Raw genomic sequence first — 25,162 nt, 5'->3', positions numbered from 1 at the left:
ATAGGGTTGGATTTTAAGGCGTACTTCCTACTTACTGAGTGACCGCCTGTTTTCAGGTTTGGGTTCCTTGGAGATGGGCGAGTCAGAGCCATGCCGGGACAAAAATTCTGTGCTGTTTGCCTTCCGGAGAGTGGGTTTCCCCGGAAAGACGCCTTCCCATCCCTTTGCCTTCTGAAAACACAGTAAGAAGGAATATTTCCATGTCTTAAGCAGCGTATCATATTGCTTCCACCACCGGTAAAACTGTCACGTTATCACATCCACCCTCATTAAGATAGGGGGAAAAGCAGGTAACTGTACAATAGAGTACGTGCAAATCTGTGAACGTTCTGCAAATGAATTTTAATCAGATTATGCAAATCAATGAAGGGGACATTCTGAAATAAGAGAAACTGATTTAAAAAAAGAAGCGACTACTCACCAGGCTGTCGGCTGTTTTTTTAATAGCGTCATGCCATTTACATATTGTTGTATAATTGTCAGCCTGGAGCAGGAATTCGTTGCCAGACCTAGTTGTTATCTGTAAGGAATGCAAGAAATAATCTGGTGTCAACAGTGAATAAATGTTTTATTTTCTGTCCGATAAGAGCAGCAGTGTTTGTTTTGTTAATAAGGGAAATAAGCTTGCACAGCGGCCGATGTTTGCGATGAGGGCAGGGATTCGCCGCCCGCCCCTAATTGTCAACAAAACGTATCAGAGTTTGAAGTGATGCGAAACTAAGAGAAGGATGATATGATATCAGCGGTACTCCAACACGTGGTTGTCCGTTGTATGCTTTTTGGTAACACGCTGTTGATGTTAATATTTGTTTGAGGTGTTGCGACAAATTGCGGTCCGTGTATTGCCACTGCATTATCTAAGTGGCTTGGTTGTAAAATGCAGTGTGTGTGTGTGTGTGTGTGTGTGTGTGCATGCCTGGGGGGAGATCATGATTGCTGATCATCTTTGCTTTCAAAAAAGGAAAAAACAGTTAGTGCGATATTTGCCATCTAAATATTGGCCCTGTTTGTTGTCTTTTCAGCAGAGCGATGGACATTTTTGGCAGCGTCAAATGGAATAACTGTGGCCGTAATAAAAATGTTTTCCTAAATATTAAGGTCAGCGTTGTCAAACAGTTAGATTTTTCTGAAAGTGGAAAAGGTCTAGATTTGTGCAGCATAAATTGTCACTCCAAATCCATTAAAGCAAAAAACTGTAAATTGTAAAAGGGGATGACATGTGTCCTACAACAGTTATAATGGTCACTGACACATGATTCAACCTTTTATTCAGTGGTATGGTCTTCATTTTTTTCTCTCTTTTTTACCTCTACAGAAAGCTGGTCATAATATTAATAGTCATCACAATTATACTTTCTTGCTGGTCTTGAATCAAACAGGGGTTTAAAACCCTCCTCATTCTAGTACACACTGAGCTACTGAGAGCAGCTGTATGATAAAATGAATACCCTTCCGTTCATTTCACCCTCTTCTTTAAAATGAGCACAATTCAGCTTGAGCACATTGGGAGGACGCTGACAGTCCTCTGGTCGCTGTTGAAAAAGGGTCTGAGTGGATAGCTGATGGTGAGGAGCTTATTCTGACTGCACTATGCTGCATTAATACAAGCGCACTAATACGATGCGCACTATGCTGCATTAATACAAGCGCACTAATACGATGCGCACTATGCTGCATTAATACAAGCGCACTAATACAATGCGCACTATGCTGCATTAATACAAGCGCACTAATACGATGCGCACTATGCTGCATTATCAACGCACTAATACGATGCGCACTATGCTGCATTAATACAAGCGCACTAATACGATGCGCACTATGCTGCATTAATACAACGCACTAATACGATGCGCCTAGCTGCATTAATACAAGCGCATTAATATGATGCGCACTATGCTGCATTAATACAACGCACTAATACGATCGCACTATGCTGCATTATACAAGCGCACTAATACAATGCGCACTATGCTGCATTAATACAAGCGCACTAATACGATGCGCATTATGCTGCATTAATACAAGCGCACTAATACGATGCGCACTATGCTGCATTAACACAAGCGCACTAATACGATGCGCACTATGCTGCATTAATACAAGCGCACTAATACGATGCGCACTATGCTGCATTAATACAAGCGCACTAATACGATGCGCACTATGCTCTTAATACAAGCGCACTAATCGATGCGCACTATGCTGCTTAATACAAGCGCACTATACGATGCGCATTATGCTGCTAATACAAGCGCACTAATACGATGCCACTATGCTGCATTAATACAAGCGCATTAATATGATGCGCACTATGCTGCATTAATACAAGCGCACTAATACGATGCGCACTATGCTGCATTAATACAAGCGCACTAATACGATGCGCACTATGCTGCATTAATACAAGCGCACTAATACGATGCGCACTATGCTGCATTAATACAAGCGCACTAATACGATGCGCACTATGCTGCATTAATACAAGCGCACTAATACGATGCGCACTATGCTGCATTAATACAAGCGCACTAAATATCGCACTATGCTGCATTAAACAAGCGCACTAATACGATGCACTATGCTGCATTAATACAAGCGCACTAATATGGCACTATGCGCTTATACAAGCGCACTAATACATGCGCACTATGCTGCATTAATACAAGCGCACTAATACAATGCGCACTATGCTGCATTAATACAAGCGCACTAATACAATGCGCACTATGCTGCATTAATACAAGCGCACTAATACGATGCTCACTATGCTGCATTAACACAAGCGCACCTCCGCCTCTTACTCCAGAGCTCTGAGAGCACTGCTTTAACTCATGGTTTACCACACATTCCTGTACATTTCCACTTCATTACCTCACTAATGATTGCAGGGAGTGTATACGTCAATTATTGTTTAAAAGAGGCTGGAACCTTTCAGAAATAAAGTGAAAAAACACCTTTATAGGAGATCACCAGAGGACAATGTTATTTTTTATACAAACAGGACCAATTTTTATATTGCAGCTGAACACTACTCCCACAGTACTTTCACACATGTATGTTACATATACATTACTCCAACTCTTACACATTTACTCATACTTTACTAATTTCCTGTATATTACTCACACATGACTCTCTCCCATACTGTATCTTACACACTTTACTCACACACATCATTCACACTTAATTCCCAGTCCCATGCATTACACTCATGTTACTCCTATGCCTATACATTACCCTCACATTACTATCAAACCTGTACATCGTTTATCATTACTTTGCTCATATAAAACTCCAGCCAATAAATAGTTCTCACAACATTATTCCTTTATATAACGAATTGTTCTCTAATTCAAATTAGTGAATTTTTTAGTGAATAAAAATATGAATTAATGGTTCACAAATATATGAAAACCAAAAACTTTCCCAAGGTGTTTTTTTCTTTTTTCTCGCAAAACCACCCAGACCACAGTGTGCACATTTTAATGCTGAGTATGGTTGATTTAAGATAATGATCTGATTTAAAGGTGCTGTACAGTGCATGCATGTGTCACACTCAAACCTTCCCCTGATATTTGAATAATTTTCAGTGTTTTAAACTTAAGAAGATTAAGCACACTAACAGCTGCAGAGAAACAGAGAAACTCAAAGCACTGCAAAACCGCTGGCACTACCGCTCTGTTAAAAGGTTACTACTGCTCCCTACAGTTCAAAAATGTCCTAATTTTATACATTCTCCCTCGCTCTCTCCCACCCTCCCTCTGTCCCTCTCTCCCCTCCCTCCCACTGCTTTGAGTCAGTCACACCCAGTCACTTAATGCCAATCAATGAAAGCTCAAATACTTCCAAGGGTTCTGGCTGGAAAATCCCGTTTCATTTGAAGTGTGGATATTTCCCATGTTGATGTGCTTCCTGCTTGGTAAATGTGACTTGGACAGCATTTCAAAACCATAATTGCACTTCAGACTATCAAGTATAAATACCATTGGCAAAAGGCATTAATTAAAGAGAACTCAATCTCCTAAATGTACAGGAGCAACAGTTTCTGACCAGTCTTAAGACCTGTGCGGCTAATGGTTTTTACAGAAAGACTTATCAGCTCTAATAGCACTTTTTGCATTCCGCACAACTCTTTACAAACTCTAATCCAGGCGTATCCAAAACTGCCTGCAAGCAAGTTTCCAGACCTCAATGTTGTTTTTAGTGGCTTGTGAGCAGTAAGGTTCAGGAATCATGAGAGCAGAAGTGTTCTAGAAAATTTAAAATGACCACAAAAGTTAAACTTAATATTAACATAAGTCAATCCAGGTGGTAGCAGGCGCCTGCATATAATTGCTGATGACTTTGGGCTGTGTTTATGGGCTGCACGGAATGGCTAATGAATAACGCGGAATGACACCTAGTGAGTCTGAGGTGATCACTGCGTTTACTGTAGGCCAGGCTCGCCCACCACACATTATGTCAGTCTTTTATTATTATTTTAATTTGCAAATCCAAAAAAACTTTTAAATGCCATGTTAAATCCACTGTCACTGTCAATGTGCAAGTCAAAAAAATGTATTTTTATTTTTTAAAGCTACAGTTTCTTGCTACTATATGTAGCAGCTGCTGACAGTTCAGGTAGCATTTTTGGCCTCAGTTTGTCATCACGGTAAACTGACAAATTGGTTATTGCAATGAAACCGGCTGTTTTATTTTGACTCAATTTAAGGCTGATTTTGCTGAGAACCATTCGCTCCGCCACCAGTAGAACTTTAATTTTTTGAGCCATGACAAACACATCTTTCCCAGCCAAAAAGACTGCAGAGTTGTACGCAGATAACTTTGGGATGTCACTACCTGTTAAACAATTTCTCTGCACACGCATAAGAAGAATATTTCTAGGCGCAATCTGTGTCAAAATGCATTTGCTATCTTGTACTTTTATTCCCATGAATAAGAATGCACTGGCATGTTCTGGAAAGTTATCTTTCCCGGGGTTGTTCTTGGAAGCAGAGACAGCAGGGTTAGCTTTGGGGTCAGAGAGGACTGAAGACTCACGAACGTCATCGGGCATTTGCCTTCGTTTAAACCGGTGAACACGAGCTCTTTTTGCAGCGCATCCGCAGACTGGTAGGAGAGGAAACAGTGGCCCCTGAGAACAAGGTTCCTTTTCAGCTCCGTGGCCTCGGTATTAATCCCCTTCAGGAGCCGGCCTGCCTCCTCAAAACGAGGGCGCCGCGGCACGCAGGGACTGTCAAACTTCATCCCACCATTTTTGCGCGCCCTTAAAATAATCAAATAAATGTGATGAAGCTTGTTTTTCTTACGCGGCGAGCCGTACACAAATCACGAGGCGCGGACCACTCGGAGATGACAGTCGTGTTGATGTACGGTTTGGTTTATGTGCTTGTTTACCATTCGGAGAGCGAGAATGGTTCAAAAACAGGGGACTCTCGGCTTCGGATTCGATGATTTTATGGTTATTTGAAAGCCTTCAACTAAAGCATTTCATGGTGCCATTAATAAAATATGTTTATACGACTATGAATCAGATTGCTTTTGAATACAACATAATGGAAATGAGCATCGGGACATTAAGACTATATTCAATAAATATTTCTTTTTTTTATTTTTTTGTTTTATTGAATTGTCTATTATGTGCTCCAAGCTTGATATTTAATGATATTCAGCCCATTAAACTGAGCGCATTGAAATGGATGCTTTGACGTTTGCGTTGCATAAGACTCTTCTTTATCCATGGGGCGTCCTCTTTAGTGAGACCCCCCCGTGCCCCCTCCACGTGCGTACAGGCAGTTGGATAAAATTTGCTAACATACTGAGCGCTCGCACATTTAACATTAAGGCGTAATTAGGATCATTAAAGGCTGTTTATTTAAATGCCGCTTGATTTCAGTTTCGATTTTTTTAAAAAAAGGGGGGGTGGGGGGACTGTTTCCATGAACATTTTGATGGAGAGACAGGAGAAAATGGCGTGCTTCTGGAGTCGTGGCAGTCTGCTTTTTTGGCTTGAAGCACCTCAGATCTGTGACATATTTACGCATTCTTGCTTTTGTGCCGTTTGAGTGGCATATGGAGGGGGGGATGTGTAGGAGCTGCCAGAATGATGTATGTCGGGGTTCCATGTGCTCAATAATTAATTGGTTTATGATTTACATGAGAGGCTTGATATGTGATACGTTGTTTTATTATTTTATTGTGATTACTTGTCTTAATGTTGCTTGATATTGACTGCTTTTGAAAAAAAGAAGAAGCTATATTCTGCATTGTTTTATCAATATTTAGCGCATGTATATGTATTTGTATGCACACAGCATTTCATAAATCCTAGATGTATGAGAATAACGCCAGTGTACATTTATACATCTGTAAATGTTATACATTTTACCTTTCAATAGCTTTGGGATTACTTTAAATTAAATAAAGTGAGAAAACATACTAGATGTCCTAACAGATTATGAAACTCAAAGTATGAAGCGGAGTCACTGAATCAGAAAGGAATCAAAAAGTTACAAGAAAGTTATAATTCCTCTCAGTGTTTACAGTCCTCTCTAAATTTGATATGCTTTCTTTACTCCCTGCATAATCGGATTGGCTCTATCACGTCAGTGTGTGGACCCCAAACAGATCAGATACGTGGACTCGCTTCCCGCGTCCAAGTTTTGCACAGACATAACTGGCTGCTTTGTACCAAGTCCGGCTGTGGTTTTTAAGTGCAAACCGTCACTGGGTAGGCACACATCAACAGTAACTACTGCAAAGCCCTTTATAGGATATGAAAGCAAATAGCACTGGGATGCCAACTCGGCTTCACAGATTTGGAGAGGTGTCTCAGTCCTCATTGATGCCCATCCAAAATGTGTGGTATATTTTTAAGATGGTGTTAAAAAAAAATCTGTATTATCATGAGATGCTTTAGATAACTCATGTCTGTTCATAGCAGCTACATTTCAACACATGAGCTTAAAAAAGAAAAGAAACAAATACAAAAAATGAAACTTGGCCATACAGTTTTTGGCACAAATTGTGTGTGTGTACCCATGTACTTACTGTATGTGAAGATGTACTGTACTGTCCATCTGAGTGGGTGTATGGAAAAATCTGGAGAATACCTCAGCTATTTAGTTATGGTTCAGTCATCATACAATCAGCTGCTCTGAAGCACATGTAAAGAACTCTATATCCAGGCACGAATCACAAATTTGTCCTTTCACAGATTAATATGTGGGCAACGCTGTAAAGTGCGGTTAATCGCACAGGTCAAAACTCCAAAGAGAACATCTGTCAGGCAAATCTCCTTGAAAAATATTACACAAAAAAATGTGACCATTTGGCAAACATTCGCTCATGTCCAACCCTTCAAAATCACTCAGAAATACGGAAATACAGCGAGATCTGCGATTCATTTTTGAAGCAGACTGAGCCGATGCAAAACAAGTCACAAATTTTTACCGACATTGCAAGACAGAACAGAGTTTGTTTCAGCCTTGCGTATCGGGTCCTTCTGTTGACATGCGAGTCCAGAATGATTTCATATTTGAAAAATAGCCGGGCAGCTGGTGTTCCCACAGCCCCGCTACAAATTGTCCGATGGCGTACTGTAACCATATCTGCTCCGCACCTGGACGACCGCCGTGTCAGGTGTCACCTTCGGCAGAGGCGCAGAAAGCGCCGCGAGTGAGCAAGGATTGTGTGTGTGTGTGTGTGTGTGTGTGAGAGAGAGAGAGAGAGGGAGCATTTGGGAAAAGTGAGATCATGCCTTTATATTCTCCCTGTTTTTCTAAAAATATGTTAGCACCTGTCGTGCTGAAATTGCTGTTAGCAGCATTCCAAATGACACCCCCGGGAGAGTACCCCCATGCCAACTGACCTGAGGGAGCCTGAGAACGAGGACAGCATGAGACTCCACTGATTCTCTCTCTCTGTACCCACACACACGCATATACACTCACAGTCACACTCACACACACACACATACACAACCGCAAACACACACAAACATACAGTGTAACTCACCCACACACATACACACACACACACCCACTCAGGTACACTCAGACACACACACACACACACACACACACACACACACCCGCCCCCCCAGCTCACAGCCTTGTTTGGTAGGGTGTCTGTAGAGAGGAAAGCCAGGCATGTAGCACCCCATCTCTTTCAGCGGACCCTGGCCCTTCTGTTCAGATCTCCCGTCAACGCCAGAGAGGTCACATGTAAAACATGTGTGAAAACATGTTGCTCTCTCGCCCACAATTCACCACGCTTGTTACATATTCTCTTATTTCTTTATTTAGTCGTTCATTTTGCTCCGGCATAAGTCCAAAAACACCCTCCGCATATCTCATAGGCATTTACTTTAAGAATGCTTAAAACAACCTGTTATAGTGCATAATTGTAGCATCACAAATAAAAATACATATTAACCGATGTCGACCAAAAATGACACGTAATGAAACTGCGAGCAAACTGCATCGCCCGGAGCCACGTTACCAGACGATGGAGTCTGTGTAACGCACCGTCCGGCTCTGAAGATCAGAGCCCTCCCTCGCGTGCTCTTCCATCGACAGCCGTGGGATTTATTTGGTGTGCAGAGCGTGCCAACGCGTTGCCAGATGGAGAAGCAGTGCTTTGGTAAACAAAATCACACATGCCGTTAAAAAAAGGGGGAATAATGAGAGTGGGGGGGGGGGAGGGGGGGGGGGCACACCTTTCCATTCGTCTAAAATTATTTAAAATATGTCTCTCCATAGACTGCGGACTATAGCTGCAGTTCACATCAATAAATAAATAAAAACATAAATAAATTTACTGTTTGGCATCTTTCCCTATGATGATCAATGGACCTTTGAAAAGTAAATCATTAAATATATTGTTTAGTTTGAAGTACCAAGTGAACATAAATTCAGCTGGTTTTATTGGAAAGATTCAGCGGGTTTTACTAGGCAGATTCAGTGAGTACTACTGGGTAGATTTGATGGATATTACTGGACCTACAATGGCTGCCTTTTCAAGTTATGGGAAAAAAAGGGCAAATGGTGCTGTCTATGGAGTTTAAGCACAAGTCTGGAAAACAGCCAAAAGGATACAAGATATTCAGATACCTCAACATCTGAATATAGCAAAATATCTAAAAATACAAACCGAGTAAGTTTTTTAAACTACCACTGCCCTTCTCTCAGGATTTGCTGTGTCTTCTTGTGCAACCATTTCGCCCATTAAATGGAAGCATAGAAGCATCATGACAGGGTTCAAACTGAAGCAACTTTGATTAAATCTTCTGTAGGACAAGCCCAGAGTTCACAAACCCATGTTTTACTCCTCATACACAAAGCACTCATGTTCTGATATCTGGCTCACGCCAAAATCTATTTGTCCAACTAAGGAGAAAAATACTTTTCCTCTGAAGGTTGATCAAAGACACAAAGAGACAGCTTAAATATACATTAAGCATCTTCTAAAAGCTGGGAGTTAAAGATGCGATAGTGTGGTGCAGATTATCAGAAGTTTGCAGGGCATGACAACCGATCTGCATAAAGCACTGCAAGTCTATTCATTCCGCTAATGAAAATCGTTCAATAAGCTTCTTCCCAAACATAATGCCATATTCAGAAGCTCATCAATCACAGAGTGAAAGTACGGCTCCCTGTGTGCGTAGGTCTTTAAAATCATGCATCCATGTTGACATTAATCCTGATGTGTGTGCGCGCTCTTGAAGAGGGACCAATAGTGTTTAAGGCTCTGATGAGTAGAGTCATTTAATGAGGAGTATCGGACAAAGGCCAAGTATAACCCTGCTTCCACTCTGCTCTCCCAAGATCGAATACATCAGGGTCTGGTTGCATAAAAACTCCCCAGGACTAAGGGTTGTATAAAAACTCTCCGGGAGTAAGTGCTAATGCTGGATGTTCAGTTCACGAGTTTGGGTGTTAGCAAACATCCACCATTGCTCAGAATTAAAATCTATGCCAAATACTGAGTAACAGTGGGTGATTTTTTTAACCAGATCTCCTGTGGTCTATTTGTGGGCGTAACATTGTTTGCTGCAATAATTACAATCCGAGCTTTCTTCTTCTTTTGATTTGTGTTTGAATTAATACATTTGGACAACAATACATCTTTGCTTTGAGCAAAAAAATCAATGAGCGTCTCCTTCAGAAAAACATGGTTTTCTTCTTGGCTTTGCCTCAACCATTTTATAAGAAACCAGGATAGTTTAGCAGGATTCAAATTCGGTACACACTTTTATCTAACTGACTTTGCATGTCAACATCTGTTGTAATTAGTACCTGCCAACATCTAGCTGGTACAACGAACATCAACTTCAGTCTTTTGCCAGACATACGTCTATTGTAGGTTGGGACTAATAGGGGGTAAATAGGGAGTAATGGGTGGTCATACAACCAACATTTACCCAACCAGCCCTAGATGTTCAGCATGGTTCATTAGAATGTCTTTTTATCATTGAAACATTGTATGAACTTTTTTATTCCACATAATTTTTTTTTTTTAATTGCACGACTGCTCAAAAGAACAGCAACAGAAATCCAAAATGAAAAATAAAATAAAATAAAAAACCTTATTAAAGGGTGTATAAAATAACCATTAAGATCACAACCCCTTTTATTCAGGTAAAATGAGTGCACCAATCTGAGTAGAAATGGTAAAGAAGAGGAAGGCATTTCAGAAAACACTTCTAACATACCATTCCCCCAAGCTGTCCAGCCGCCCAAAACAAACACATCTGGCTGTATCTCTTTAAATTAATCAAGCCCTTAGCAAAGACATGACATCTGACACCTCAAGATATGGAGACGGTAGAAAATATGACACATAATTAACCCATTAAGGTCCAGCGATGTACTTGCCCACATCAATCAAGCACACGCACATACACACACACACACACACACAAAGGGATTTTCATGATAAGCAGAATATGACTTCTACTGTATGTGCATGAAAATATGAGAAGAAACATGATTACATACCCATCTTATCCTGGTAACTTGTGAGTATACTTCATCATTGCAATTGTTTTCCACAAACAAAGCATTTCGGGTGATACTGTTATAATCATAAGAAGAGCTATCATAAAAGCTTGGATATTTCATTTCAGTACCCAATAGTTTATTTAAAAATCTAGCTCTACTTTTAAATGAAGCCATTAATATTTAAGTAAGCAGAGCAGTGAAAAGATGAATAATATTTGCAAGCTAAAATTTTGCATTTTACTGTTAAATAAAACATTAATTACGCCGCTTCATAAAGGAACAATGTAACTTTGAAGCCCACTAGATGGCAAAGTTAATTATTTCCAATTAGCAACATCATTTCTGCAGAGATGTATCAAACCTTTTAATATCATGCAATGTTTAATAAGCAGAGGAAAAGAAAGACTAAAACAGGAGTTGCAGTTGTGTTTCTTGAAAACGTGAGGGGAATACTAATTTATTAGGAGTCGTACCATTTCTGATGGAATGTTCGTCATTGACGCTGCATGCACACTTTTGTAATACTGATACAAAAACATGAGGTTTCTTATATCACTCATAAATTTAAAAATTGTAAGCTTACAGACTAGTTTGAATGCTGAGGTTACGGACCAGTTTAAATTCTGGGGTTACAGACCAGTTTAATCACTGTGGTTCGAGAGCAGTGTAATCACCATGGTTACAGACCAGTGTGAAGGTTGTGATTACAGACCAGTGTAATCGCCATGGCTGTAGACCAGTGTAATCACCGTAGTTATAGATCTGTGTAATCACTGTGGTTACAGACCTGTGTAATTGCCATGGTTATAGGTCAGTTTGAACACTCTGTTTAGAGTGGTTCACCTGAGTCAGGAGGGGGTGCATATGAACCCTGTTAACGCGAACAGGCTGTGGATGCAAGTTTTCACTCCATCTGAATTGTATGCCCATAATCCCCCCACCCCCACAACCCCGCCTCCCCCCCCAATCTGCTCCTCCTCATCTTGTAATGTAAGTGGCGAGACGGCTACATGGTGTGGAAAAAATTTACTACAGCCCCCACCTGCTCTACCGGAACCTTCCATTGCCGCTTCACCCACGCACAAACCCTGGCAAATGGATTACAGTAAGAAGAGAACCAAAGGCCCGTAGCTCTCCTGCATCATCTGAACTCAGGCTTAGCAACAGGTTTGAGGTGCTCAGTACGAATGCTCACAAACGGATGCTGCTGAGGTACTCTTAATTCGAGACTTGAAATGTTAATTTCTGTCAATTCAAGAAATGTTGAATGTTTCCCTGGCACTAGAGTCTTTGATATAACCAATATCACTGAGAATGTTTTAAACCTGCTAATATATGAAAAGGTGGGCACAATTATGACACAAAGTGTAAGGGAAACTGAAACTTTGAAAAATAATTTTCCATACATCCTGTGTGAAACTTAAAAGTCTCAGTAAGTAAGTCCCTCAGTTCCAGCATTTAAATCATAACTTAAAAATACCTTTTTAAAAAGGCTTTTAATTCAGGTTTGTTTTACTTCCTTTAAACCCTGTATGGAGTATGTATTAACCTATTAGCTGATATTATTATCTTATTGTTTTTATCTGTTTTATTGTATTCCTGTGGTGAGGAGGGGACTGCAGGGGGAGTTTTCCAAAAAAACATATTATGCATCCCTGTTTTATTTAGCGTTATGGTTTTATTTAATTTTCTTATTTCTATAAAGCACTTTTTGCTAAAGACTTGAAAAGTGCTATATGAATAAATAAATAAAATGAATAAACTCCCTCTGTATATACCAGTAGACACATTTTTCCATAGTTAAGTCTCCTGGTTTACCCCTAAGAAGCTCATTTTAAAGTTGTAATCCCCCCGCAGGAAATGTGGGTCTAAATCTTTGCCTTGGCATGGTGATTCATAAAATGTGTGTGTGTGTGTGTGTGTGTGTGCGTGTGCGTGTGTGTATCCATATGTGTGTGTAGCAGTTTACTCAGTGTAACTTTGTAGGTTCGCAAGCTGCAGGTACCTTTTCTAATTTTGGGATCAGATTGCTTTGTTGGCAGTGTATGCAATTTTTATTTTAAAGAGGAAAGCAGCTGCTAATGCACTAATATCAGAAATTAGGATCAGTCATGTGGCTCCCCAATAATGATTATATTATGACAGCATTTTGGCCTTCCTGTTCTATCTTCTTCCAGCTCAGTTCCTCAATTTTCTTCCTTCCGTGGATGTGACAGGGTGAGTGATTGGATGGAACCAGCACAGTCTGCATATAAAACCCCAATCCCCCCGTCTGTTCAAAAACCAGGCAAAAACAAAATAAAATACATAAAAAAGGGGGTAAAAGGAAATGTTGTTCAGATAAATAAAGAAATCAAGGCCGGGCCTTAAACCAAATTAATTTGGAAGCTGTACTGTGCCAGCCATCTCCATCGTTTAGGTTCTGATTAAATCTGCTGCTCGCAGGTGATACCCCCCCCCCCATGCTCCCCCCCCAGCATTCCTGCTCCCTGTGGGCTCGTAGAACAGGCTTCCCTCGGTGCCTGTTAGATTCAATCAGGTACTAATGTGGAGGGACAGAGGATATAGCACTTGGCAGATGGTAGAATAACCTGGAAACCTTGCCATCAAGGGATCAACCAGCAGCTGACAGGTATTAATTCATAAAATGAAGTCTGACAGGAATTTCTAGTACCCAGTGCAACCCCCTGCCACCACACAAACACACACACACGCACACAAGCATGCATGCACGCATTAATCTGAGACCCAGTAGCGTAACACCACTGATGTAAGGACAAATCTGTTTTGGCGTAAACAGAGGGAGTAAATGCTTTTTGATGAAGCCCTTCATAAATTTTTAAAACGGGCCTTCAGTGACCGTAATGTGCAGTCCTCCTGCCTGTCCATATTTCATAGGATCAGAGTCAGAAAAATACTAACAGGCCTGTGCCTCACTTTACACGCAGTGAAGAGTATATATATATATATATATATATATATATATATATATATATAGTTTTTAATTTATACTTTGAGCACCTCAGAAATTATAGCAGGATTACACATAATGACTGAAGTGTAAATATTGAGTAAATTTGGTTAGTTCTGCATATTATGGATGGATAAATATCACAACAGCAGTGCGGTACTATCAACAGGATTCAAACTCGCAGGTCCGGGCTGAGAAACTGCACCAGATGGAAAGGCAAAAATCCATTCGAATTGGGGGAAAAAGGCGAAAAATCATAGCAATAACATTCTTGACAAAAAATAAATAAATGCACAGGAATTTTATTTTCACATTGTGAATGACTTCTCAGAGGGCAAGACACTGCAAAGATTAGAACCCTTTCCCTTCATAACAAGTATACTTCTCCTCCCACTGCCAGCCCTATGTAACAGTACATGTGATAAGCATCATGCAAAAGGCTGTTGTTCTGCGAAGGCTTCATGATAATTTTTGAAATCTGTGAGGGCATGTGATTTTGCTCGCCTCTCTAAAACTAAGTTATCCATGCATGAAGCCTCCCAGCACCATGTATATCCCCACCACCACTTCATTATTTTATTTTTAGAATTTAATTTTTTTTTTATAATTACAATATTTTTGTTGTAAACCCACTTTGCCAATTAAACATACTGTATCAAGAATGTTTAATTTTCCTGAAATTTAAGAAAGCTGGCATTATGCAAATTGCCGGAACGTTCCCGTTTTAGCACAGAGCAGAAGTACTGCAGCTATTGGATTAATTAGGAACCCAGATTCCGAAATGGCCACATTACTTTCTTTTGGATGACTGGAGTGGTGAAGGGTAAACCGGAGAATAAGTAATTAACTTCATGTGTTATCAGAGCCGTAGGTGGCAAACGCCAATTTCCCAACTTTGTCCGCTTTCTCCCTGCAAAGGCAAGCACACTACTTTTCCTTTAATTGATTTACAGCACTTTAAAATGTGGGTCTCAGAGAAGTCAAAGAATTAGCTGCACTCCAGGGCCAATTAGCAAGACCTCTGCTTTGCTCCCAGTTTCTCCCAACCATCTCAATCAATCCAAATACCCACAGGTGAAATGGCCGACCTGGCAGCAGCTCAGCCCCCATGAATTCCAAGGCCCGGCACAGCCCTCAGGTTATTTCAACCTACAATATGCTGCCCTACAAATGGCATGGCAACTTGGTGGTTTTCCAGTTTCTCAGAATGATCATTTATCTCTCGCACGCACGCACACACGCACGCACTCAAAAACACACTGCAGTATGTGGTGATGTTGCGTTTTTGAAACTTTTGTAAACAGTTGCAGTGCTGTGTGAAGATAATTTGTTTAAATGGACACATATGTATGTTATACTTCGCTATATAACTATATTTAGCTACACTATATTACTATATAAATGAGTGACTTTGTGACTCCAGGCTTCCTGAAGGGTTTTCCTTTCACCCACATTCAAAATGCATTGGACCAAACTATCTACCACAATGTGACACAGAATAAAATGAAAAGGCAACGTAATCAACACGGCTCAGAGCATTTAACGTCTCTTCTCTCTGCTTGCTACACTTAAATTGTTCATTAAAACAGTACAGATGAAGCCCAAGGATATAGTCTTCGTGTGTGATAATAAATGAAAGACATTTTGTTGAGGGTTTCATAGCTTTATAGTCATTGGCTACTACTCACCGCTTTTCGAAGGATACGAATGTTAATTTTTCAGTGGATTTGTCATCTCTTAGCATTTTATAACACACGGCGGTACGGTATTTAAATGATGGGTTACATTCATCAGCATTAGACAATGGCATCTTCTTGAATAATTTCCACCTGTGCTCGTATTATGTCAGTGCCAGGATAGTTCAGGATAGTAGGACTAACAACATTACAGTATAGAAAATTGTATCAAAAGGTTGTTTTTGCCCATATTGTACTTTTCCAACAATGGAAACGAGCCAATATTGCAGTAGGTGACAAGCTCAAGCTCGTTAAATGACTACACATTGTTTATATGCATAGCCAAAACTACAAATAACATTACATATTTCCATTTTAATAAAAAATAAAACTTAATATTGATGAAATATTTTGCTTTCTCTCATGCACCGCGCAGGCATTCAAGACAAAGCAAGCAGATAAATCAAGTGAATTATATTAGCTGTCTGTCTGTAATCGCTTCCCACAAGGATGCATTTTTCTTGAGAACAGGGTAATGTTGGCTAAGAATGGCAAGAAACCATAGGAAGCACTCCACAATGCTACAATTAAATTACAGAGTTACCGACCACATTTAGAAATTTATTTTGGAAGTCACTGTCTTGTCTAGTAGTGGCTAGATACCATAACACAGAATGGCGTGTGCACACCTGACTGTAGGATATCAACCAGTCAGAAGTTGTGACTAGCCTGCTAACTAGATATAACATGTTATAGTCGAGTGCCACCGAACGTTTGTATTGTTCACAAAAGTTATCTAGCAACACTCTTCTCCTGTCTAGCTAGCTGGCTGGGACTAGCCAGCAAAACAGCTCAATATCTAGCTTGTGGAACATTCGTTATTTTGTTAGCTAAGTAACCGTAACTTCCCACTGAATTTCAGTCTTGCTAGCTTGCATACCAGCTGACTTTTCCAAAAGTAAGGACTACATATATTGCTAGCTAGCTAGCTAATGTAATGTTCAGTCCAGTGTTGCCAAATGCTTCCATAAAAATATCGACTACCTTATTTATTACTTTAACTTGCAGAAATGTTAGAAATGCCTTGTCACAATGAGTTGTTTATTTCCACAAAATCCTGTAGCTAGCCAGCAAAGTCACAGTTTGTCAGACAATTTGAAAGCTTTTTCTGAGCTCACCCCCACGGGATATCGTCATTGCTCAGTGTTTACCATGACCCTTCACATTTAGGTACCAAAGGTGCATACTCTGGAGGCAAAAGCCCCATAGTCAAACATGGCAGCCTCCATGAATTGGCTTCATGCACCATTGCTCCCATAGGAATCCATGGAATTGGTAAGGGGAAGATGTCTCCAGTTCTTGTATGTAGCTCAATGCTTTTTTGCACAAATGGATTTCGATTTGTGCAGAGAATAACTGTGGCTATTCTGTGGTTGATAATAAGCTATATAGTTCCATGTTTTGTTCTACAACATAGATTACATTGTTAATTGTAACAACTTGGTAGCAGCTTACTATTTAAAGCACATAATAGATTCAAAATCAATGGTTGAGATTTTAAAGAGTGCAATTTATGTCATCTAACAAAGTGTACTATTAAGCTTACATTAACCACTGACCTTATCTTCTGTAATCAAAATCCCTATGGAAAAAAAAAACCATTGGAAATATGCCCCTTATTGAATGATGTAAATTTGGGGGGGGTCGGGGGGGCATTAAAAGGGTTCACCACTGTAAGGACGACAGTATTTTCAGTATGGTTCCTTTGCTGGTCTTATGAAACAACGAGTAAATGTAATTTTATGACAGTATAACAAAATAGCAATCGCTAGCAATGACAGATAACTACGATAGGTCCCCTATTCAGAGCAGTGATAGACACCAGATTATTATCCCAACCGATGGCTCCGCCCCCCTGACTAGGATGCTTTAACGACTGTATCTGAGCCCGCAACTGGATGTCCAAGCCTATTTCAGTATGTTCAAATATACAGCTCTATCTGGCAGACAATTTCAATTATTATGTTTTCTCTGAAATAGGGGTGTAACATTACGCAACCCAAAATAATATTTATTTCTATAGCCATTAAATTTGATCTATGTGGAAGTGTAATGAAGAATAATCAATCAAATTTAACATCCTAATTTTTATATACCCTGATATTCAGTATAACAATACATTGGCCCAGCACTACCTCAATTTAAAATAGAAATAATTACTGTAAATAATAACTGATTTTTAAAGTAACATGCTTATTGGTATTTCACACAGAAAATGCACATGCACAGTTGTGATTTGTATTTCATCCTGCTTGCTTCTTCTTTTAATTAATAGGCCATTATAAAAATCTTATTTTTCAAGAACAGTATAAAAGTTGTGAAAACCTGGATAAAGCCCTGTCCTAATGGTAGCATGATAAATTGTACATAGGCGATGTTAAATCCAAGTAGCTGGGATTTTCTGCTTAATAAAACTTTAGAATGTTCATTATGCAACCTGAAGAATAATCCTTATAATCCTGCTATGTGCTACAGTATCAGGCTCTACAACAATCTGTTTTATTCTATCGTGTAATGAAGGCCTGTCAACTTGAAATATTGGAGCTTAAAGTCTTCCTAATAACTGAAAATTGTCCCAAACCTGTTTTTTACTTTTTGTTATTTGTATGATTAATAAATTAACTGTTAAATAAGCATCACCAATCAGCAGATGGTTACTTGTTTCGGGCACAAACTTTCTTGTTGTCCCGCTCTCCCTGTGACAACTAATGGATCCAATCACTTCTGGAAGACCAAGCCTTCTTGTGCGTGGGTGGGAGAATTTGGTTCTTAGCCGAATGTAAAAGAGGTTAGTTTTTGGTGCAGCGGAACCGACGGGGCAGAAATGACCGGCGCGATGAACCTTCGATCCCGCCGAGGTGCCGCGACTCATGGTCTCTCGCATCGGGGCCTGGTGCCAGGCTGTCCTCAGCTGGAGAAACACACGCCAGGTCAAAAATGTGCGCGAGTGAGCGGCCCAGATGGTGATTACACAGAAGCAGTCCAGGGCCCATCACATCGATGCCTCACAGGTTTGCTGTTCGGCAGCATGGCACAGTGGGCTCTTCCTGTGTGTGTGTGTGCGTTTGAGTTTGTGATATTTCACGGGCTTGACATTCAACAGGTTATGTTACCTCAGAAACAGTTTATCCCATTGTCTCTGTGAATAATTAATCAACGACTTCCTGTAGTCACTGGAGCATATGAGAAACAATCAGAATTATTATTCTACTGTTTAATAAACAGTAGAGGTTATGTAAATGGTGAAATGTAGAGGTTAAATGGAATGAAATATATATTTAGTTGGCCTTACTGTTTATTCACTGCACCCAGAGCAACATTCATTTAATAGAAAAGGTTTACAGGCCAGACACTGTCTCGCCGTGTGTTATAAAACAGAATTATCACAAATTTCTGCATAATTACAGAATACAAATCCTTCATGTTATTTATGCCTCCAGTGTGTCAGTTGGTTTAGAATCATTCTGGAATGATTATCTCACCCCCCCCCCCCCCATCCCCCCCAGAGCACGTTTCAGACACAAATTCTAGCTGTCCCTCTGAAAAATCTGTTTATCTCTGGTTGTTTATCCAGAAACTGTATCTAAAACAGCACTTTAACATCTGCACATCATTTAGGTGCAAACACTGGAATTACAACAGCGTCTGTTCGCCTCTCTCTCCGGCCAGCTCTCGCAGCTGAGCTGCGTCACCCAGGTTTGTGGGGCTGAGCTAACTGGTATTGATCGAGACTTTATGTGACCGCAAGCTGTTCCCTTCAAGGGGGCAACATCGGCGAACCCCCTCACCCCCTCCATGCCATATGTGACAGCGTCCAGTATCCCCCCCCCTCCCCTCCAGTCCCCGTGCCATGTGTGGTAGCATCCAGCGCCCCCCCTTGGTCATGTGGTGTCCAGCGACGGGCCGAATGAATTTCACGGGCTTTAATCACAAAGGACAGATGAAAGCAATCAAACCGGGAGCGCTTAAGACGGATGGTATTAACTACCCGGGTCAGAACACAAGGGTCAGCTGCACGTCAGAATCTGCATGTCATCCGTGAGCGTAAAATGATTTGTGTGTGTGTGTGTGCGCATGTGTGTGCGTGTGCGTGTGTGTGTGTGTGTGTGTGGGGGGGGTTGGGTTTGTACGCCATTATCACCGTGGTTACGCGACTTATTTATATCCTATTATCGATCTTTTACAAATATTTTTCCAAGGTATCTTAATTACTCTCAAGAAGCAGCGCTCTGGCCGCGGTACAACACAAACAGGCTCATTTGCATTTCTGCGCCGCGAGCGTTTCTGGCAGCGGACGCGCCCGTCCAGATTGTAACCCCTATCTCTGCCTCCAAAATCTGCCTTGGAGGACTGACCGTGCGGGGATTGGGGATTTAGTGGGGAAGGTAAGTGTGACTACAAGCCTTGGCTAGCCATCTGCTCCCCAGCACAGCTCAGGCCAGCCCGTTCAGCCCGGCAGCAAAGACCCGCGTGCCTCGCTAAATCCGGTCCTGGCCAAACCGGCCCAGGCCAGCCAATCAGCACCAGCTTCACCATCAGTTGTAAGAAGCTGTCTTTATTTAGATTTTTTTTTTCTTTCTTCCTATTTTTTTTTCTTTCCTTTGCACAAATGGAATTTGTGCAAGCACGCTTACGGTCCAGCACCAGTTGAGCGTACCCTGAATTAAAGCCCTCTGCTCTCTCCTCCTGTCGTCAGAATAATCCGCGAGGCCTCGGCCCTCATGCATCCAGTAGGCTGTGCTATAAAATGGATGTATCAGGCTTTGAGGACACCGCCCATCTCCCATCCCCATGGTTACAGTAGTCATTTATTTAATGGTGACTACTGCTACAGGTGGGCTTTGGTCCAAGCTGGTTCAGCATGTAAAGGAGACACAGACCGCCTCTCCGTTGCAGATCTCCAGAGTGAGAAGGTCCCTCGAGAGAAATATGAGAGGGCGGAGTAACCCGAGCAGCAGGCGAGGAGGGCGTGGTTTACGGGTTTGTGAAGAAACACAACGATCGTTATCAAATTGCAGCTGATGCCATTGCCAGGAATCTATTTCTTATCATCAATTATTCATATTTTATTTCAATAATCCAATACCCAGGTGAGGTGTACAAAGATGATGGAATGGATTATTTTGAGACTTAGTAGTGAGTGGAAAATAAAATATGAAACATAAATTTACATTGGCCACACTAACGAGAGGCCTGTACTTAATCTGTCCAGTTCAGTGTTTATTTAGCATATAATACATTATTTTGCTTTTGGGCAAAATGGTTTTGTGTTGCACTCTTCATATTTAATGTCTGTTATACATGCTGGTTATATTTTCAATGTAAAATGTGAAAATGATTGTCATGCTATTTGCTAGACAATCATCAGTATTGATCATTTCTGCATGACAATTCTGAAAATATACTGACCTGAAAAGTCAATGTTCAGTCTCAGAAAATACAAATAAAATAGTCAGACTATATAATGCAATTTGCATTCATACGTTTATACATTAAGGTATTCACAAATGTGAGCATTAGTTAATTTGCATGTTTATACATTTATTTAATCTGTTTATTCTTTCAAATACAGTGCAGTTTTGACGATAACATATATGTGTAATATATAAAACAAAGTTAGCACATATTTTCGCATGTCATTTTTATTCTGAACTTGTTTTCTCTATGTCATGCTAAAGTAATATTTTATTAAAAAGTTCCCTCATTCAGAGCTGAGGGTATAAAAAATAATAGTTAAACTTTTAGTTTAGAAAAATAGTTAAACCTGTTTAGCTATTTTGTGCAGACATTTTGAATTGGTTGTCTGCGGGTGTGTCTTTACATAAAAGCAATTTGAAAAGAAAGTTCCATTTTTCTCTATGGTAAATAATAAACTTTAATAATTAAAGTTTCAGTTAGAAGCCTCAAATGGTCCTGTCACTTCATCTGAAATGAGTACAGATCTGCAGTAAGGGTTCCAATCGTTTCATTTAAAAGTTTTCTAACATCTTTGAACACTTGACAGACAATGACCAAATAAAATCTGGGTTCCTAATAAAATGTGACAGGGGGAATTTGTGCAATTTATAGACATAGACATATTTCTGGCATATCACTGAGACCACAGGCAAAGTTCTTGTCTTCTCAGAACTAAGAAACAGAAAAAGGAACTTCTCTTCCATATGTTTTCACAATGTTTCACAATTTTAACTGAATAATTATTCCCCTGTGAGAGATAGCATTCCCTCTCCTCATCCTCGAAAACGTGAAAAGTTTACCTGCTGTTGGCTAAGAAAGTGCGCAGTATAGCTGTTTTAGTGCTTTTCCTTTTGCACCCCAACCCCCAACCCTCGCCCCTGCCACCCCGCACAACAGTATATGTGGTGGTATATTGGAGCGGTTACAGAATTTGACAACCAGAATCTTCCATGAAGCACTGTGCTAACGCCTCTAAGTAACTGTCCTACTTCAATTAAAGGTAAATATTCAACAAAATAAAATAGAAAGATTACGAAATAAACCTGATGCAATGCTACAGGTTGAGTAACTGCATGAGTTCTCCTGAGAGAGGGAGTCTGCTCTGTGAGTAAATCAGGGCCTTATAAACAGCCACTCGTTTCCCAGAGTGTTCTTGTACAACAGTACCTGTTGTTCTTCAGAGAAAATCTCCACACGGCAGATGAATTTCAGGATGGAACCATTTGGCCTCTTTCCAAAGCAGATGGGCGATACTTGTCAACAAATCGTGACGTCACTCATGGTTGACCACACCAGCTGTCATTTTCACAAATGAAATACACGTTTTTTTCTTTCGGTTTTCTTGGCACACTGCACTGACTAAGCGTCACTCCCAGCAGAGAAAACCTAACGGTATTCAACCAAGGCCATGCGCTCACACACAAACAACCGCAATAATTTAGGGATGGATTCCGCTTTGAGGTTTGTCCTTAACTTTGCCTCTAATAAATTCTGTTAAATTCAGCTGCACACCAATAATTTCAGCAATAGCAGAAAATTATAGAAAATATTGCTCAGAAGGAGCACTAAATGGATAAAGGTGCATCATAAGCAATCTAATGTTTGTTATTTTCATTTACTTAATCATACTGATTTCATTCCGATTCCCTTTGCAGTCAAAAAAACTGAAACTCCATTGGATTTTGATATAATCTTAAAAACAAACACAATGTATACTCTATGGTGTGGCAATATGGGTAAACACATTAAATACAATATTATTTACATTATTATTTAGATTAAAAAATGATTAGCGAAAAATATTTATTTTTCAATGCAACAGTAATTATGCCACAGAACATGTTCTGTCCTTAATGCATTTCACTCATCCCTAATGCCTGGTTAAAAATGTGCGGGTCAAGCGTGATGCAGTCAGATTTGCACCCTCCAGACACTAAGCAGGTTTGTGGTCAAGTGAAATGCATTTGGCGCAACATAATTAGCCCTCGCCAAATTCCCTTTCTGCCAGACCCCTGGCACAGAAACCTCTTTGCCCGACAACTCGGCTGGTCTCATCCAAACCTCTCTCGTCCTCCGCGGTGCACTGACATAGCCACATGCCTCCTAAAAATCTCCCCACAGACGCGGGCAGCCAGCGCACAAATTAGTGGCCCGCATTAGCATCAGCCCCTGGTGCCACCTGCTCTTTGCGTGGTCATTAAAGGTTGAGAACGCTGGCGGAATGCCAGGCGGGCACCTAGCGTCCAGGAGAAGCATTCCCGAGGTGTGCGCGGAAAGGTCAGAAATTACCTTCCCGTTGATGTAGTCCCCAGATAGGTTATAATTAGAGGATTTTGGTCAGGTGACAGGAAGGCATCTACGGACAGTTCCTGAAGAAGAGCAATACTGCCTGTCAATCCTGACAGGACTGCGAGAATAATAAGGCATTAAAAAAACAAAAACATTTATTTCAGGGGGATACACAAGCAGAGTGTACGAGGCCTAACCTTTGCACAAATCTGTAAACATACCTATTAGTTAGAGCTTTTACGCTGTCTCCTCCCTGCTTCTGTTCCCTCTGGAGGTATTACAATATTCATGTTTATTCAAATGGACAGTTTACAAAGGCAGAGTGTTTCACAGTGCTATAATAGACAAAGAAAACAGCATTTGGGCTGTTGCTCTGCACTAGTCAAACTCATATTAACTTTATATTTAGCTGGTTACAATTTAAATAGTTACCAGACCAGAAGAAAATGGCCGCACGTAAATGCAGGGAGGTGCTCAGAAATGTATGTTTCAGTTTGGAAACAATGATAAATAAATTGTAATGCTACAAAGAATACACTACTAGAATAACTTACCATTGTGTGTTTATTTATCCCCCTGTTTCTATATCATAGCTTGCACCTGAAAAAAAATCATTCACAAACTAAGGAAATCTCTTGTGCATTGACCCTGCCCCCATCCCAGAGACTACCAGCTTAGTAGTGTCAGTCAGAAGGGAATATATCATGACCTCCTCCACCCCGTCCCCCTCCAGCTGTTCTGTAAATTTTGATTACACAAGACATGGGGTCTAGCCTTCCTCCGTGTTAGCGCAGTCAGCCATTAGCCAGGGGTGAGAGAGAGAGAGAGAGAGAGGGTGGAACGGCTTGACCTGAAGTTTTTGCTGACCCCAGAACGGGATCAGGAAGAGATCTGGCTGTAGGGGTTCCTCTGACGGCCTTTTCTCCCCTCATCTCTCATAGAGAAAAAATCATCAGAGCTCGCGCAGTGGGAATCGCAGACAGAACCGCCCCAGGATCCGGGGAGCGGCTCGACAACAGCCGAATTAGAAAATAGTTTCAGGCAAATAAATATTTGCGGGGAAAGAAAATTAAAGGGGTGGAAAAGAAGAAGAGAGAGAGAGATGAGATTATGCATATATTTTACAGCTTTCATTACAGAGGAATAGATTCCCATCGCAAGAGCAAAGCGAGCTCTGGGGTCTCGGTATGGCATTGCTTAAGAGACCGCCACGAAAATGTGGTTCGTGTCAGTGAGCTTTATTGCGTGGAGAGGGACTAGCATGTCGTTTGAATCTCAAACGTTTCTGGCAGCCAAGCCATCGAAATGTCTCTGTTTTTTTTTTTACTTACAGCTGTTCTAAATTCTCCAAACATTCTGACAGAAGGCCTAAACAAAACCTTACTTTTGTTTCGTATGTTTTCTAATAGACAGACCAAAGACATGCCAGAGCATCCCGAAGTGAGGTGGCCCTGAAGCGTTTTCTAGAGACAATAGCTACACTGAATTCCCAAATGTGCAAAATCTAACAAACGGCAGTAGTTGTATAATCATTAGCATTTGCAAGTTTCAGTCTAGCCATAATATGCTTTCTCTATAACTCTGACTTGCAAATTTAAGTGTTGCTTTTCGGTTTATGCGACCACATGAGCTAAAAAAAAATTGTAAAAGTAATTACTGAACTGTGTGATTTTTGATTCAGAAGAAGAGACCTTAAGGCTGCA

The 25,162-nt window shown here is 40.6% G+C and overlaps 1 protein-coding gene across 2 annotated transcripts in view; it reads right to left on the bottom strand.

Moving 5' to 3' along the window:
* arhgap15 (Rho GTPase activating protein 15) overlaps positions 1–25,162 on the bottom strand; it is a 120,018-nt gene that overhangs the window by 59,425 nt on the left and 35,431 nt on the right. For both annotated transcript variants that reach the window (XM_064326658.1, XM_064326659.1), the window contains 2 exons: positions 422–520; positions 36–171 (listed from right to left, as the gene is read on the bottom strand). In XM_064326658.1, the coding sequence (XP_064182728.1) occupies positions 36–171; positions 422–520 (235 nt within the window). The remainder of the gene's footprint in view (positions 1–35; positions 172–421; positions 521–25,162) is intronic.

This window comes from Anguilla rostrata, chromosome 3, assembly GCF_018555375.3.
Source record: "Anguilla rostrata isolate EN2019 chromosome 3, ASM1855537v3, whole genome shotgun sequence".
NCBI lineage: Eukaryota > Metazoa > Chordata > Actinopteri > Anguilliformes > Anguillidae > Anguilla > Anguilla rostrata.
This window is presented reverse-complemented; position numbering and strand designations above follow the sequence as displayed.